Source organism: Phoenix dactylifera, chromosome 1 (genome assembly GCF_051530095.1).
Source record: "Phoenix dactylifera cultivar Ajwa chromosome 1, Ajwa_hap1_PhDact_Kaust_v1.1, whole genome shotgun sequence".
In the NCBI taxonomy this organism is placed as follows: domain Eukaryota; kingdom Viridiplantae; phylum Streptophyta; class Magnoliopsida; order Arecales; family Arecaceae; genus Phoenix; species Phoenix dactylifera.
In genome coordinates, this window is record NC_143190.1 from 49,211,976 (window position 1) to 49,228,717 (window position 16,742).

At 41.1% G+C, this 16,742-nt stretch overlaps 1 protein-coding gene across 4 annotated transcripts; it reads left to right on the top strand.

The window, feature by feature from the left end:
* Nucleotides 1-10,466: 10,466 nt before the first annotated feature.
* Nucleotides 10,467-16,239, top strand: LOC103718380 (GATA transcription factor 15-like). 4 transcript variants are annotated; one of them, XM_088704885.1, is made up of 7 exons: nucleotides 10,467-11,450; nucleotides 11,540-13,010; nucleotides 14,427-14,482; nucleotides 14,676-14,896; nucleotides 15,035-15,237; nucleotides 15,340-15,432; nucleotides 15,522-16,238. In XM_088704885.1, the coding sequence occupies exons 1-2, from the start codon at nucleotides 10,989-10,991 to the stop codon at nucleotides 11,858-11,860; spliced, it is 783 nt and encodes a 260-aa protein (XP_088561011.1). In that variant the 5' UTR covers nucleotides 10,467-10,988; the 3' UTR covers nucleotides 11,861-13,010; nucleotides 14,427-14,482; nucleotides 14,676-14,896; nucleotides 15,035-15,237; nucleotides 15,340-15,432; nucleotides 15,522-16,238. The 4 variants fall into 4 exon arrangements, with proteins under 4 accessions (XP_088561011.1, XP_008805393.2, XP_088561015.1 ...); XM_008807171.5 differs by having other exon boundaries at nucleotides 11,540-12,800; nucleotides 12,919-13,010; nucleotides 15,340-16,238; XM_088704889.1 differs by having other exon boundaries at nucleotides 14,427-14,566; nucleotides 15,340-16,239.
* The last annotated feature ends 503 nt before the right edge of the window (nucleotides 16,240-16,742 follow it).

Genomic DNA, 16,742 nt, shown 5'->3' on the forward strand with positions numbered 1-16,742 from the left:
ATCCGATCCAACCCAACCTAACCCATATAAAATCATTGGTTGGGCCAGGTCCTGATTTAGACTCCATCTTTCATTTTTTGACCCCATCCTGACTCAACCGGATCTGAATAACATGTAGAAGGTTATGGGTTAGGTAGCTCCCATAGCTAACCAGGCCCCACAATACCCTGCCCAACCTTGTATATGTTTAGTTAGTCAAGTTCAATGAGGAAAATTAACAAATGCTATGTTGAAGTAGGCATAAAGGCCATTTAATCATTGTTATCACTAGAGTGGCCTTTTCGTTAGGCCTTCGCATATCTGAGTTGGATGCTCTGAAATTATCCTGTTTTTAACAGTGATCAATAATGTGGTGTTAAGCTATAATGCAGAATAATGGATTTAACTTACGGAAGTTATAATGTACATATCTTTTTTCTTGTTTTTTTAACCTACATGAGAATTGTAATAAAACGTAATTATTGTTGCCGATACCTAGAAGATCTTTGATTCAAGGATTCAAGTGCCAATCATATCATGCTGTGCAGTGTCAACATAGTGTTGGCACCAATAACACGTGCCCCTTCATACCTTGTGAGGACAGGTCTATATGTCTTTATACTGCTCAGTATGGTGCCACTTCTTCTGCTTTATTTATTTTATTTTAGTTGTTGTTTTGGCATGGCATGGAACAATACATACTTTGCCAGCCACTAGTTGGCACACCCAGTTACATCAGCACTTGAATCTTTGATTGGATGTAATTTAGTCTCCTATTATGTAGATTGAGTTTCTTTTTTTTCTGTTTCACTTCCAGTTAATTTGACATCATATTTAGTTTTTGGAAATTGCTTTCTGGCTCTTGTTTCAGTCGACACCTTAGTGATCAACCTATTGATCATATATTTACTTTCTAGTCCCTTGTTTTCATGTCAATTTATGTTTTATCCCTGGACTATGTACAAAAAAAGGTAAAATGTGTATAAAACAAGCACAAGTGATAAAAATAGGCATATCTGTGTTTAATATAGTCTTAGTCTTGAGCATATATAAAACAAAGCGCAAGCATGTAAAGTATAGTACCCACCACATATGGTAAATGAAACATAGCCAGAGACTAATCATTAAATGGTAGTTAAACCAAGGGCTGGACAGTGATCTGCTATGCTTGCATCTTTTTTTAGGAAGGTTGGGATTTCTATTTTCTTGTGATTTTCATTCTTAATTTAGGGGCTATTTTTTATGGCGATTTTTGTTTTCAGTTTCATTTTAAGTAGGAATTTCATTTAAAAGTTCAAGCTTGGGCCTAGGTTGGATTAGGAAAATTTTAAGTTCATCAGGATTGTAATTTGAGGATGGTCTGCTTCCCTAGAATTAGAATTTTGCTATTTCAGGAAAGTTTTTGGTTGCCCTTTCACTATATGGTGCACGGAAGGAGTCTGCAAGTGTCCTAGTTAATTATGGACTTAGGAGTCATATTTAGGGAAGTCATGTGGTGTATTTAACTTTATAATGAGAAGAAGAGTTTTTGTAAAATCAATTTTGAGTAAACATTGAATAAATAGATACTTTCTCTCTATTAGGACTGTCACTTAGACATGGAACTGACCTGGATTTTGTTAAGACTTTTGGAATGGGTATGAGCCCAAAGATGGACCGAATGTTCAAGGTTGCCAGGTGGTCCGTAGCTAGCATGGCCCGTGACTGCCTAGGTGGACTGACTACTTATGTAGGCACTTGATCCCTTTTTTTTGGATAAGAAAAAAGAGTTTGAAAAATCATAAAAGGCTAAAAAGCATTTGGTGGGCTCTCATTTTCCTTTCATGCATATAGATAACCAAATAAGTCACTATAGTATAATAGGAGCTCAGACTAATGAAGACATAGGAAAAGATTGTGACAAGGAAATCTGAAAAAAAAAGGAGGAAAAGGACAACAAAGGCGAAAAAGATGAAGAGGAGAAATAGAGGGGAAGAATAAAAGAAGAAAAGCAAGAAGAAAACTGGAAGCATCTTTCAGAAGATAAGGGGAAGAGGAGAACAAAAAGGCAAGCTATCAAACGGCTGCCAGAGGTCTGCTGGCTGCCAGAGCACTTCCAAAGAGCATCCATTTGGGGGTGGAAGACTGCCATTTGAGGGCTGTCCGCTTGCCCAGGTGTTGGCAGAGACGATTGTGAGCAGTAGATGAGATGAATGATTGCAAAGGGACAAAATAATGTTATTGTCACTTCCAAATGATTATTAATAAGTCATCAGTCATTAATGAAAATGAAGCATAACATAAATGAAGTTTTTGAGTGTGTATATATATGTTATTGATTGTCCTGGTTTTGGCTGTACTGAGGCAGACCCACGAAGTGCTTCAGAACATGCCTAACCCTACCCATAACAATTTACTCAATACATTTAATATGTGTATCTTATATTGTATAATATACATATATACAGTTTTATTCATACTATTAAATTATCTCATATAAAATCTTCTAGAGTCATGTTTTTTCGATTATAATACAAATAATTTACTCGTATATTATTAGAGTATCTCATAAAGTATCTTCTAATGAATCATCTTTTTTTCTTCATTTTCTGACTTTTGTCCAAATGGATTCGTTCAGTACTCAGGCCTACTTCTGATCTGTACCCAATGCAATACCCTAGATTTGACGTGTCGTACAATTTCATACCTACCCAGACCCGGACCAGGAGGCAACCTGATTGGTGGATTGGTAGGGTTTGGTACAAAATTTAGGCTCTTAACACCCCTATTGGATCAATGCCCAGATTGGGTGATATCCCAACCCAATAACACCGGTACTCTCTCAAGCATTGTAACTCTTCTAGACTCTTCTCCACCCAGATGTTCCTCTAGTCTCTATTATTTTATCTCATACTATCTCTTGTTCTGTTTTCTCCACTTTTCACCACCGCCCCTTCCCACCCACCTTGAATCGCTCTTTCACTGATGTTCTAAAGAGTAAAATATCAGATTAAATCAGATTTCAAGGGTTAATTTTGCAATTTAAGCTAAAATTTTGCAGTCTTATTATATAACAGGCTGCATTAATATTGTCCCTCATATTCTCTGATCCAAACCCAACCCCGACCACAGAATTATGGGAAAGGACCTGGGTCTAGGGCAACCAAACTCTGCCCATTATCCTTAATGGATCATAAAAAAATGTAATTTTCAATCAAATGGAGAAAATTTATAAGTGGATCAGGTTGGATCAACATTTCTAGATCGAATTCAGATGGGCTAGTTCTGGATCTTCTGGACCCAACCCAATTCGTTTGCAGCCCTAACTCTTTTCAATACTAAATGATGATTGTTTCGGAGAACTGTATGGTTGTGGTAACTATTGGTTGCCAAATAGATAACATTTATGTTGTATTTATTATTATTACAAACTCATCTATGCACATACGTGCATACACACACCTGATCCAATTACATGTGGTTGTGTTCGTGGATCCAATTTTTTAATTTCAAGGAGAAAAAAAAAAGAAACTTCAAAATATGTCTGACATTGGCATTAATACGTGTCAATATTAGCAAATGCATTCGTACATTTGTTTTTAGTGTTGGAGTATACACTTCCATTTAAATCTTCAGTAATGGAGTTGACAGATTCGTGACATTTGATGTACACCAAGATTGATGCCCAAAGGCAGCAAACTTATAAGGGCATGGAATTAAAGCATCATTTTTGGTTTCCATGCATGAAGAAGGAAACAGTGGTCTTCTACTATTTAAATATGAATTCTATATTATGATAAGGAAAAAAGTTGGTGGTCTAACATTTGACTTCATCGAGAACCAAAACTTTGATGAACCTGGTTATCCATCTAGATCAGAGTTTTTTTGGCATCGACAATGGATGGATGTTTTGATGTATCTACCATATAACAGATTAGATAACTCGGACTTGGGTGATTTGCACAGATGTGGTATGAGTTTAGGATGTTAGAGCAGAAGCCCTGAGAGGTAAAACCAGTGAATGGTGTTGTTGGAGACATTTTGATGAGTTTATCTACATTGATGGTTGACACCCATCACAGATACACCATAACTCATCCTCTTAAAGCTGCAGAAGAGGTTCCACTGGATGATGATTGGACTTGGATTTGCTAAAACAAGCAAAACAGAGTACTTCCCCAGTGAGGAATGATGATGACGACAATTAATGTTACTGGAGTATGGTATGCGCAATGCACTCGGTTGAAAAAAATTGTGAACGGGAAGTGCAACAGACAGTAGAGATGCTGATAAGGTGAAGAAACTAATAAGCGATAAAGTAGTTGGACTGGGAAGCATGAAGACATTAGCAATGTGAAGTGCGCCTCAGAAATGTGGAGATGCTGATAATGAAAGCACCTTACTTGTGCGAGTTCAGGATTATAGTAGATGAGTAGAGGCAAGGTTATGTATTTATAGTTTGATTCTGGTGCATTAATTGACTGATATCCAGCAATTGCAGTCAAGCAGCCAGTTTTGTCACCTTGGAGGCAAAAGTCACAGGTTGCATATGACCTTGAAAAATATGGTGGATACAATGATAATGTAGCCACATTTATATGTCTTCAAGTAATAAATTCTATGATATCCTGTTATACTCGTTGCTTGTTATCAGCCATATTGCACATGCTTTGATCGAGTCAGAGATTTGTCGAGGTGGACCAATTGGTTATACAATGACCTACTCCAAATTCATCACTATATGGAGCTATTTCAGATGGTACCGTGAGAAGTACCAATATTGTACTGTTATGCTCAAAATTGTAGCTGTTTTGCACCTGATACAGCAAGTTGCCAGGATCCGGATTTGATTATTGAATGCCCTGTTGGACATAAATTTGTGTTCTATAACCGTGCTTACCTTGTTTTTGTGCATTCTCATAATGATTGAAGGATCTTATTATTTGTCAGTCTACTTTGAATATCTTGGTAAGCAAGGATACTGGGTTACTCCTGTTGTCTTCACTTTGGTTTAACCCTCAAACCATGCGTTTTAATATAAGTATTTATTGCTGTCTGTCACAAGTTCATGCGCCTATCCATTTTCTAGTGCACGCCAAAGCTCAAATACTCTCTTTCTATTTGAATTTTAGCAAACTAATATATCATATGATATTGTGAACCTCTAAGCCCTTCTTGATACTTGCCATCGTTTTGAATAATCTTTTCTCTATCTAAACTCTTAGTAGAAGCTTCATAAAACAACTTCCAGGACTTGGATTGCCATGCTCGATCGTAAACCCCATCTTTACATGATCTTAAACGTGAGAAATCGTGTAATTTTTCCTATGTCTAAGGTGAGGAGATGATAAAAGAAAGTGATCTGAGAGAATATTGATGTTTTCAAGCCATATTATTTGAGGGAAATATACATTGGCGAATGCAATAAGCCATTAGTGGTTTTGCCGGTTGACTCCTCGATCAGAAATTAATGCCGTCAACTTAAGAACATCTTTTGTTTATTAGCATGGTTATCAAACAAAATGAACAACCAAACAGAGTCAAACAACAAAACTTAATCATGGTGCCAGTTGCAGCCTCTTGCATATAACGACACAAGGATTTTAGCAACAGAATCATCATGGCATCATTCTATCACTGCACTGGGGTAATGCTTGTACCCGTGATATCATCTTTACGGACCAGAAGAAGAGGGCGCTGCCACAAGGTTCACAGTCCTTGGTTGAGGTGATATCTTGTTATTTTCTGAATTCTCTAGCTTACCATCCTGACCAAGATGATGGATATCTCGGTTCATGTTTATGTCAGCCACCTCCAAGATGAATGAGAGATGAGCCTTTGAAAACGTTGCAAGAGAAGGCAACTTGGGCACGGCACCAAAGCCTCTAGCTCATCATTGTGCTCATCTAGTTTCTTTTTGCAAGCTTATCAATTCTAAAAACTTTTATGGGGACTTGAAGCCAACAACCCCACGAAAGAGCAGTGACAATTATCATACATGTATGGCTCTGCAAACATGACATTATGCCTAACGGATAAGCTATCTCATGTGTCCCATTAATTAAATTGGATGGGTTTTACCATCCCATTCTATTCAAAGAAGGGGACAAAAAAAAAAAAAGGCTCTCTCGTGTCAAATTGCTCCTATGATCAAACATTTTTTCAAAAAAAAGGACAGAACTCCACTGAAATTTATTGGAGAAGAAAAAATAGAATGCACAAACTCCTACAATGGAGAGAACGAAATCCTACTGGATTTTTGAGAAACAGAGCAGGCCTCTCTCCTCGCAGGGTGCAATTTTTGGTGCGCGATGAGCATACCAGGGGCTTACATAAATTATAGTTCCTTAATAATAAGCTTAAATAAAGCCAACCCAATTTAATTTGGACCTGCTTGATTTCTGATGGCTGTCCAGTCTGACTCACAGGCCCTGTTTTGGACTGGGTTGGAGTTAAGCCTATCCAACATCGTTGCATATAATCTGTAGAGACCTGGCCCATTGACATACCCGCAAGTGGGTTAGTCCAAATGCTAGGAGCCAACTTCGCATTCAGAATCATTATGACATATGTACTTTGGACAGTCAGGTATTCCCCGTGATCCTGCTTAGATTGCACTTCACTCATTTGGAACGATTGGACTAGTGGTTCGATGAAAGCCTGATATCTGAAGTGACTTTTGGGGTCTGGACCTTATGTGTGTGGTTATAAAATTTTACCCCATCAAAGATACTATTTGCAGAGTCCTGCTTTCGAAAAAAGGAAAATGACAGGTGCAAACATTTTATGCAAGGATTTTTTTTTTTTTTTGTTGTCCTCTTAGACATCAGTGACAAATTCCTTCTAAACTGCCGATCTACTCGCTTTGGAGAACGGTGTCGATACTGAAATAATCGTCATATTACGCACAAGATATGGAGTCAATTTCTTCTGCTGCTTCTTTTTTTTTTTGTTTTTCGGTATTTGATCTTGATCGAGACGTCGGTGCCCTGCTTTGCCCTTTAAGACTCTTATGGAAGGTGCTATCCGTAGAAAAAGATATGTTTGTATGTCGAGTTATGATATCTCAAGGATATGTTCTGAATTGAATATATCATGTAAAGATAGTCACTTCAAATAACAATGTGAAAATAATATTCATGTGACCCTTGATCTTGAGTTAATAGGCTACGAAGGTATGTGTTTTCTTGCTCTTCAACGATAAATCATCCAAGCTAACAAGTGGAAATAATAATTTGAAGGCCAGACCTCGATAAATTTGAAAACCAAGCCCATTTAAGAAGAAAAATCACATAACCATTGTATCAACAGCATCAAGTCATCTAACGAGTTGCAATTGGTATATATCAACATATCAATAAAACAACAGCTGCAGCAGCAATGTCATCCAACATCATATTTATATAGTATTGCTATCTAGTAGAATACTAGGAACAATTTATACCAAAATGGTCGTCTTTTTAGTTAGATCTCAAGTCCAATCCAAAACCTCCCTGGAAATGCACAATCCAAGAGTCAAATTCAGAATCTCTCGTTGCTGCAATTCACCTGCAAAGATAACTGCCTCTCTTTGATTACTTAACATGATAGCTCCATCCATGTTTTGCTCGTAAGAAGAGCTACACAAACCCTATTTATTGGATACCTTCTTCTCATCCCAATGAGAAAAAGAGGCACTCCACATAGGGTCCTGTGTCACTCTCAAGGTCTCTTTACATGCTTGGTCGTGGATATGCTGTGAAGCAGCAACCATGAATCATCACCATGGTGGGTTGCATCGAACATGGGAGGCTTTCAAATTGATATAAGCAACGTACGTATGGGTGCATGCACGTGCGTCGTATGCACGTGTTTCTGTGCAAATTACGCATGCACACTATTTATCATGAGCCAACGAAATTCGTCGTGCAAGGAATCCGGCTCTATAGAATCCACGACTGGGATTGTCTCCAAGGGAAATCATAGGGCTCATTACCTTCCAATTGGTAGTTCTGTACACGTTCGTAGCTTTTCCACGGGCACATCACCAAAATCTTCCACACAACCCGAGAATCCGGTCAATCTCGATCTCGTCAGTGGGAGGACCGATTTTAGGAAACCGCGGAGGGTCGCCGATACATGGGAAAAGCGTGAGGTTGTGGGGACGCAAAAGAGGGACCACGTCAGATTGGTCATATCAACCGGTCCAACGGTCCGTTACACGTAAAGCCGTTTAACAGTACATCTGTCTGGGCGCCTGGCGTGGATCATAACACCGCACTGATGCTACCGGATTGGAATGTTCGTGTCACACACCAACAAATCCAGGCTCCGACCAACTAGAAATCTCCACGTAAGGAAAAGTGACATAGATCGCGCGTTGGATTACGTGACAAGCTTCTGTGAGGCGACGTGGCATGTTGTAGTTGGTGCATTGACTGCTCGGGTGTGTGACGCACACATCGAAGCGTTGCAGCCGCCTTGGTCAAGAGAACTCGGTCATCAAGGAGGGAGAGAGATGGAAAGAGATGGAGGGGATAACTTTTGCGGATAGCTATTATTTTAGTATTATTTCCGTCGTCCGGCTCAATTACTACTCTTTTTCGGGGACGATGCGAGCTCGTTGTTTGCAAGGATTGGATTTTATAGGCAGAGAGAGAGAGAGAGAGAGAGAGAGAGAGAGAGAGAGAGAGAGGCATCTTTTGGAAAGCGGTAGTCGCCAAAACCGATCGCTCTCGCTATCACGCACACTCTCTCACCTCCCGAGCCTCAAGAATTCCGGACGCCAATCTCTAGGTCCGGCTCCGGCCGCTGCCGGGACAAACTTTTTGACGGCGATCTCCCTGGGTCGATCAGCTGCTACACCCGTGGCGCACAACACGGTGCATCAGTGTACGTACTTCTTCAGCTCGTGTTTAAAATAACAGCCGTCATAATATTATGAACGTTTTAAGAGGGCTCTCTCGGCTCCCATTATATATCTTTACGGTGTACATGCATGGTCATGCTATGTCATGTCACTGCATTTTATACTTGGTTAGCCATCAATATATATGGTATTTTACGAGATGATGAGATCCAGCATCTTCTATAACCCAAACCTGTAACATATTGGATTTGATAATATATATATATATATATATATATATATTGTTTATCTTCCACGTGGAAGCTGGTTAATGGTTTAAGGTGGAAGTGTGAGCGGCGGTGGGTAGGGCGTAGGGGACAGCTGATCCGGTCGGGGAGAGGAGGGGTTTGGCTGTTAGAATGATGGGCTCCACCGGCCTTCGCTTTCTCTTCAACCCGAGCTCCCTTTGACTTCGGAAAGAGACGCAGTAAACAGCTCACGGAGCCGTGCCAATAGGCAGGGAGGGATGATTAGCTACACAGTAGCCTCCGCTCCTTTTTCCTGTCGAAACTGCAGATAAATACGATCAAATAGATCGATGGATCTCCATGTTCTCTTCTCCTCTCGCTTTCATTGGTGTCAAAAGACGGGATCTTCCGCCCCTGACCAACCGGTCCAACGGTCCTTGGACCGATGATTCTGGCCCGACCCACTTTTTTGAAGCCTCCTGTAATCATGACCAATGCCGTCTCATTCTCACACATAGCCCCATTATTTTCCCAGGCTCCCAGGCCCTCGCTACCTATAATATAATAATATCCTAATCCTCCCTCTCCTTTTCTTTTACTGCTTCCTTTCTCTTTATCTTAATTATATACTGTTTCCAAGTCCCACGTATGTACTAGAGAGAGAAATGGAGAGAGAGAGAGAATCACGTGACCAAACTGGGCTAGAGGAGGTAGGACGCGGAGACTGGCACGTGCAACCCCAAGCGTGAGATCCGGTTCTCTGGGGCTGCTGGTCCTTGGTGGTGGGCTCGTCCGTGCTTGACACGTACCCGATTTTGTGGTGGGCCGGCAAAGCTTCGGTGTGTAGCCGGTCTTGGCTCGTTTCCGGCTGGGCGTCTCTGCGTGAATCCGCGCCTCGTGATCGGGGGAGTGTGAGATTATCTGGAAGACTGTTCCAGGAATCACGTGGGCTCTTTTGACCGCGCAACGACCAACCCCGTCGGTCTCCTCTGACCCGCATTGTGCGCTGCGCCTCCCCCCACACTGCTCTCTCTTTCTCTCTCCCTCCTTCTCCAGTGTGTCGTGATGCATCGTGCTGTTATCACGTACAGCCAGGCCAGTCATACGTCGTTGTTGTATAAGAAGTAGTGCAGAGGAACAAGGGACGGCAGCAAGCACCAACTTGGTGGCCTTGCCAATACCGAGGAATAGATAGAGAGACAGGAAGAGGGGGGCGCGCAGAGAGAGAGAGAGAGAGAGAGAGAGAGAGATTAGAGAGAGAGTACACGAAGCCCAAACCACCCACCGACTGTGAGACTGAGGAGATGATCTGACCGACCAGGACTGAGCCGCGCCCCCACTGCACCACCTCGGCAGTGCACCCATCCCGGAGGATCCACTCCCTTCCCTTCCTCCACACTTCACACCTCTCTCTCTCTCTCTCTCTCTCTCTCTCTCTCTCTCTACTCTCATAACTCTATCGTCATACGACACCATTGTGCCGCTGCCGACCGGTCTTCTCCAATCTCCATAAATCCAACCATTATTTAATACCGGCTGTGCAAATAGTAATATGCTCATTTCCAGTTCTAAGCATTGTTTAAGATAAATTATTTAGTTTCTTATTCTCTCTCCTCCTCAGAGCCTTAAAACAGACAAACCCCGATCTCCCACTTCCCTAGTTCCCACACTCCATTACTAGCATTTTTTTGTTCCCGAGCCACCATCAATCTATTCCATCAACCCGGCTGTGCCTTGTTTGCTTGGCCGACTGCATAAAACCACATTATATTTGCAGACGCGCTGTAGCTCGCAGTTGCCCTCGTCCTTTCCCATCCCGATGCCCTTCTAGCACGTGCTCCCATCTGCGTTTTTAAAAGCCGCCCCAACTGATTTTTTCTCTCCCCGATCCCATCCCTTACGGAGTTATATTCTCCTCCAAAGCCTTAGTATAGCGGCTCTCTCGCCTTAGAACTATGCGACACCAATGCGGCCAGCATAGCGGCGGGGGTATCTCGGCGCCGTGCTCTTGTGGCTTCCTCTGCCAAGCTTGCGCCGGGAGTGGCAGCACCTCCTTCTCTATTCTATTCTCAGGAAAGCAATCATCCATGGATGAGGTATTCGATTCCGGATATCCTATCCCGTCCTCCTCCTCGGTAGACTGCACCCTATCTCTCGGCACGCCATCCACCCGCGACACCGACACCCTCAAGCCCTCACCGTCATCTAATCTCAACCAGCGGCCGTCTGGCGTGTCCAGCTTGTGCTGGGATATCCTGTCTCAGTCCAGCAAGCAACCATCCATGGCTTCTGGTGGAGTCAATGGATCGACCAATTGCTCCAACCTCGGCGCCGACCCCGTCCTCCTCGCCCGTAGGTGCGCCAACTGCGACACCACCTCCACCCCCCTCTGGCGCAACGGCCCCCGGGGGCCCAAGGTAACGTTAACCAACTCCGTTAGTCGGCATATCATAGCGGCGTACAAATGAATACCTTTATGTACTGACTAGTTTTATCCGGAATATAGTCACTGTGTAACGCGTGCGGGATCCGTTACAAGAAGGAGGAGCGGCGGGCGGCGGCATCGACGGCGTCGCCGATTTCATCGGTAGTGACGGCAGCGGCAGAACAAACGGGGATTGGGTATGCGTACGAGCGGCGGCAGCAGCAGCAGCAGCAGCAGCAGCCATGGAGTTGTTACGGCTCGATGGTAACGGCGTCAAAGAGTCCGACTATCAAGACGTATGGCGACGCGATGGACGAGGGGGAGGCGCCCTACCTCCCCTGGCGGCTCAACGTGATCCCTTCGGCCCAGTTCCCGGTCCGGGACGTGCCCAGCCTCTTCTGATGTAATTAGAGCTAGATCGATGTAGCCTTTAGTTAATAGTTAATTTCCTCTGTTACCTTGAACGTGCATGGTATCAAAGTCGAGCCACATGATGATGTAATATTCACGGTGGATGATAATAGTTTTATTTTGTTGGTTAAAGGATAAGTTTTTTTAAATTGTTAATAAGTGGGATTTGTTTGAATTAAATATTTGAATATTGTTGTAGAATTTTGGTGGATGGGGAGGGGGTGATTGGATGTATCGTTGACAGGGTGCAGAGCGGGGTAGGACTGGTGGAGTATAATACGAGGGAACGTTAAAAAGCTTGTTATAATGAGAGGAGGAGGCGTAGGGAGAGAAATGCAATCACAGGAGGGGGGCGTACAGCAACGTCCTTATTGGGGTTGCTGTGAGTTTGCTTTCACTGGTGTTACACAAGTGCCTCACGCTGTCACGCACCACCTCAGGTCGGAAGTCCGGAACTTGTTCCTTTATCGCTTGTGTGCTCCTCGAGATTCCTCCCTCTCTCTCTGTCTCTCTCGTGTTGGTGATATCATGGTGCTGGTTAAGAATTGCAACGGAATTCCAGCAAAAAATAAAAAAAGAATTGCAACGGAACGTGAATATGGCAACAAAAAACACGTGGCGGATCTAGATCCTTAGATGCCATTGCAGGCCAGGTGCACAAAAGGGATCTGGCTGGTGCGGATAATTGCATGGCCAAGTTGGATGATCATGTGAAATGGAAGGTAACACCACAGAAAAAGAGAAAAAAGCCGGCGTTTGAATGCCGATGGTAGGAAGATGCATCGAAAAGTTTCGCTCTCATGCCAAAGCCTCCGTCTTCCTCCTCTTCAGCACTGCCCTAGCCTCCGTCTTCCTCCTCTCCACCGCGGACCGTCCAACTCCAACCTCCTCTTCGGCGTTGACCAACCGACCCCAACTCCCTCTGCGCGAGGTATTTTTCTCCTCCTCCCTCCTCTCCCTCCTTCTCCCTTGTTCTCCTCCTCCTTCGTGTATTCATGGGTTTTTTTTCCTTCTTTAATTTGTTCTCTTGCCCTCAATCCTTGATTGAGCTTCACCTCCGTCCGAGGATCTTCTCCTCCTCTCTCCTCTCCGGCGTCGAACGACCGGCCCCAAGTCCGATTGAGGTCCTCCTCCGCCCGAGGTATTGCACTATGCATCTTCAATTGCTTTTGGTGTTCTTATATCTACAAGAATAGGAGCTATAATGTAATATTGAATTAGTTGTTCAAAATCTGCTTGATTTGTTAGCGTAAAATCTTTTGAATTTTAACCTGTTACCTACCTCTATCCCTAAATTTATAACCCTTGTATGGCATGAATTTGTATCCCTAATTTTTTCTCTTTGTACTGCATTAGAAGCACACTCCACGGTAATCGGGCTATTTTAAAATTTAAAACATTATTATTAGAACAGGATGCAAAGCAATAATTTGTTTCATGGCTGATGAGAATAACCGGTGGAAGGTGACTCGATTAGTTGCCGAGCACAATCACGCCTTGATCAGTCGTCAAGCACATTCACATGAGAGATACTATGTTTGTGTTGGAAGGTTGATGAATTTTCTAAGATGGCATCTGGAGGATATTGAATTTTCTGGTTGTTTATGGAACTTATTTTGTTTATATTCCTGTAATAAGCTTCACTAATTTAATGATTATGATTAAGTTTGCAGGCATGGTAACTAATGCGTTTGTTTATCAATTCAGATAAAACTGCAGTATTATAGTTGTACTTGTCATTTTAGCGGAAGATTTTCTTTCACCTCTCCTGCTTTTTCTTTCCTCCTAAGGGTTCGCTTTAGTAGGTAGAGAGAAATTGCTCTAAGAAAAGAAAATGATATCTAATTTTCTCACCTGAAGTTATTCCAATGTAAGTTGTGTCATCAAGCTTGCTTTGTTTTGAGGAGGATTTGTGGTAGGCATAGTGAACGTGTTTTATATGATTCTTCTGTAGAATAATTGTTTAGTGATATGGCATTGAGAAGTCGCAAGTTAAATGATTTAACATTCTGTATTATATGGGATAATAAATCTAATGGCGATAAAGATTGCACCATTAGGTTTTTACCCAATGAAGATTGTGATTGGGAAATAAAGAAATGTTTCTGATTGGTGAAACTCCCATGGAAGGCCAAGATTTAAGTGAAACTCCCTCTATTTAGAGTCTAAGGATTGGTTAGATATTTTATATTTTCTGATTATTTTTTGGATTAAATGTTTATTCTTTTTTCATGAAAGGTTTTCAAGACTTATTCCAAGGACAATCTGTGTCTAGTGGTCATACTCTGGGCATATCCTGGATCATAAATGCTAGGTCACAAATATTCTATTTTATAGTAGTCTTAATAATTCATTTTTATAAATTTAAGTTAGTGTTTAGTGAATATTAAAACTACCATTAGTTGAAGGTAGAATGCATATAGAAATATTTTTTGAGTCTGCTAAAGAGTACCCCTCTTTTTTCTTATAATGAGCTTGTATTTCATAGCATCAATAAAAGCCGGAGCCATGAGATGGGAAAAGATAAAAATTAATTATTTTTTTTTGTGCATATCAGGTAACAACATGCTCTGAGGAAAACGATTTAGAGATATGGAGTTCCAGCATTCTCAGGTGGGATCTTCTTCTAATCAATCCCAGCAGCCTTGTGAGCACCAACAGTACGAGTCTGGAACTTAGCATAGGCTTCCTGCTAAGGTCCCAGGGGAGGATGTTGTTATGGATAACCTTCAGATTCAGGATAATTCGATTTAAAGTTCATATTTGTCTTTAATTTTTTAATGCATATTTTATTTAATTTTAATAGATGGACAAGGGATGGTGAGAACGAGATGGGGACCCACTCAAGCAAAGGATGTGTGGCAGCTTCGTGAGGGTAACAAGATCATTATCTAATGCAACGAATTGGGGCAGCCCATCAAAAGGGCTGGAAGTCTTTTATCAAGCTTTTTAGGATCGGTTGCATGCCAGGGTCAGCTGTGTCCGCTCAACTATATGAAGTGGAATGAAATGCTTCCTCCATATAAGGTTGAGCTTCTTAGACTTATACAAGTAATGAATTGAATTTGTTCTTTTTAATTTGAAACCTTCCGTATGTTAATTTGTTTACTACCATAATTTTAATTTTTGATTTAATATAATTATAACATTCTACATTTGTTGTAGGGTAAGTTTGTACTCCATCCAGAGAGCCATGATTGGGTGCTAAAGTCCCTCAACCGTAATTGGAAAGAATATAAAGCGAAATTGAAATGAACTTGAAGCGCGAGGATATGACTGAGGAGGAGGTTGCTTGTGTTTGTCCTTCTGATGTATACCCTCAGTAGTGGAGAGATCTTGTTCACTACTGGTTTTCTGAAAGAGGACAGGTTACGTATATTGTTTCAATATCTTATATTATCTTTATTATTAATATGGATTGCAAATATATACATTGAATCATATTATACTATGTACTTTTATTTTGACAGACATATTCTAATATTGGTAGAGCTACACGAGCATCTCAAGCAGTTCCTCATACTTCAGATTCGAAGAGTTATGCGAGACGTAGAGATGAATTTGTAAGTTTTTTTGAAACTATTTGAAACTCTACTAATATATAACACTTATGATAATATATAGTTTGCCAATATACTCTTCGTGTGTATAGATAGAAGAACATGGAAGAGAGCCTGGTGAGGTAGAGTTTCATAGGATGACTCACGCCCACAGAGATGACAACTTTGTCCAGGAGGAGTCGAGAGATATAGTTATATGTATTCATCTTTGATTTGTTCAAAAAAAAATTTATTAGTTTTACTTTTTTTAAAATATTAATTTGACTTTTTTTTTGAGAGAGATATAGGACATGGGTACATATCTTATTTCAGAGTGCATCGAAGAATCATTATCATCCGGTGCGGCCAGTCGCGTCGAAGCTCAGGTCTATGGCGAATTGATGGGCCCAGAGCATTATGGTCGAGTGAGGGGTTATGGCGTTGGAGTTATCCCCACTTAGTTGTCTGCAGTGAGTCGATATACCCAAGATGTTAGACAAGGTACTAGCACTGTAGAGTTTGTACTCTGAAGATAAAGATAGCACAAATAAAGCAAACATATGAGACGTAAATAGAGAATATGAGGCAGAGTCAAGGACCGATATTGCAGAGTTGAAGCAGAGCCATGAGTTGAAGATACAATCTTTGTAGGATCAGCTTGACCATATTTTATTTTTTTTTGTAGAGATTTCCCCCTTGGGTAAATAACTAAATCTATTTGAATATTTTACGTAATTATAATATATTCTTGTACGAGCATAATGACTTTTGTATTTTTACTTTCTAAGGTGTCTTTTTTTTTGTTGTAGGTTGCTGATATTTCATCTGCTCATAGAGATAATGATGTCGTCGATTCTTGATACATCATAAATTGTTTATTTAGAAATTTGATATGTATGTTTTTAATTTTTTTGAAGTATAATGTAATCAAATATGATAATATGAATTTTTTTAATGAAAAGTTTTTGTTTGTGATGTAACATCTTTTGTTATCTATGTAATTTAGTTTGGATATTTGTTGTGTTGGAAATTAATGTATACAGGTTTAAAAATTACTTTTATAAAAAAAATTTTAAAAAAATTACTATTGCCGACGCTTTTGGCAATAATGCCTTTGCCGACGCATTAAAGCGTCAGCAATAAGCAAAGAGGCATGGCACATCACGCCTTTACCAATGCGTTAAAGTGTCAGCAAAGACAAGCGTGGGCCGACGCGACTAATAAGCAGTAGCATAGTCCAAAGCAAGCCGACCTAAGAAAGTGTCGGCCTATATTGTCCGACGCTTTTAAGCGTTGGTACGCAAACTTACGCGATACTTAAAAGCATCGGTACG

Excerpts from the sequence above, each read along its gene's own strand:
- LOC103718380 (XM_088704889.1), top strand. The coding sequence starts at position 10,989 with ATGCGACACCAATGCGGCCAGCATAGCGGCGGGGGTATCTCGGCGCCG. Across the intron at positions 11,451-11,539 it reads ACGGCCCCCGGGGGCCCAAG|TCACTGTGTAACGCGTGCGG; the intron begins GTAACGTTAACC and ends TCCGGAATATAG.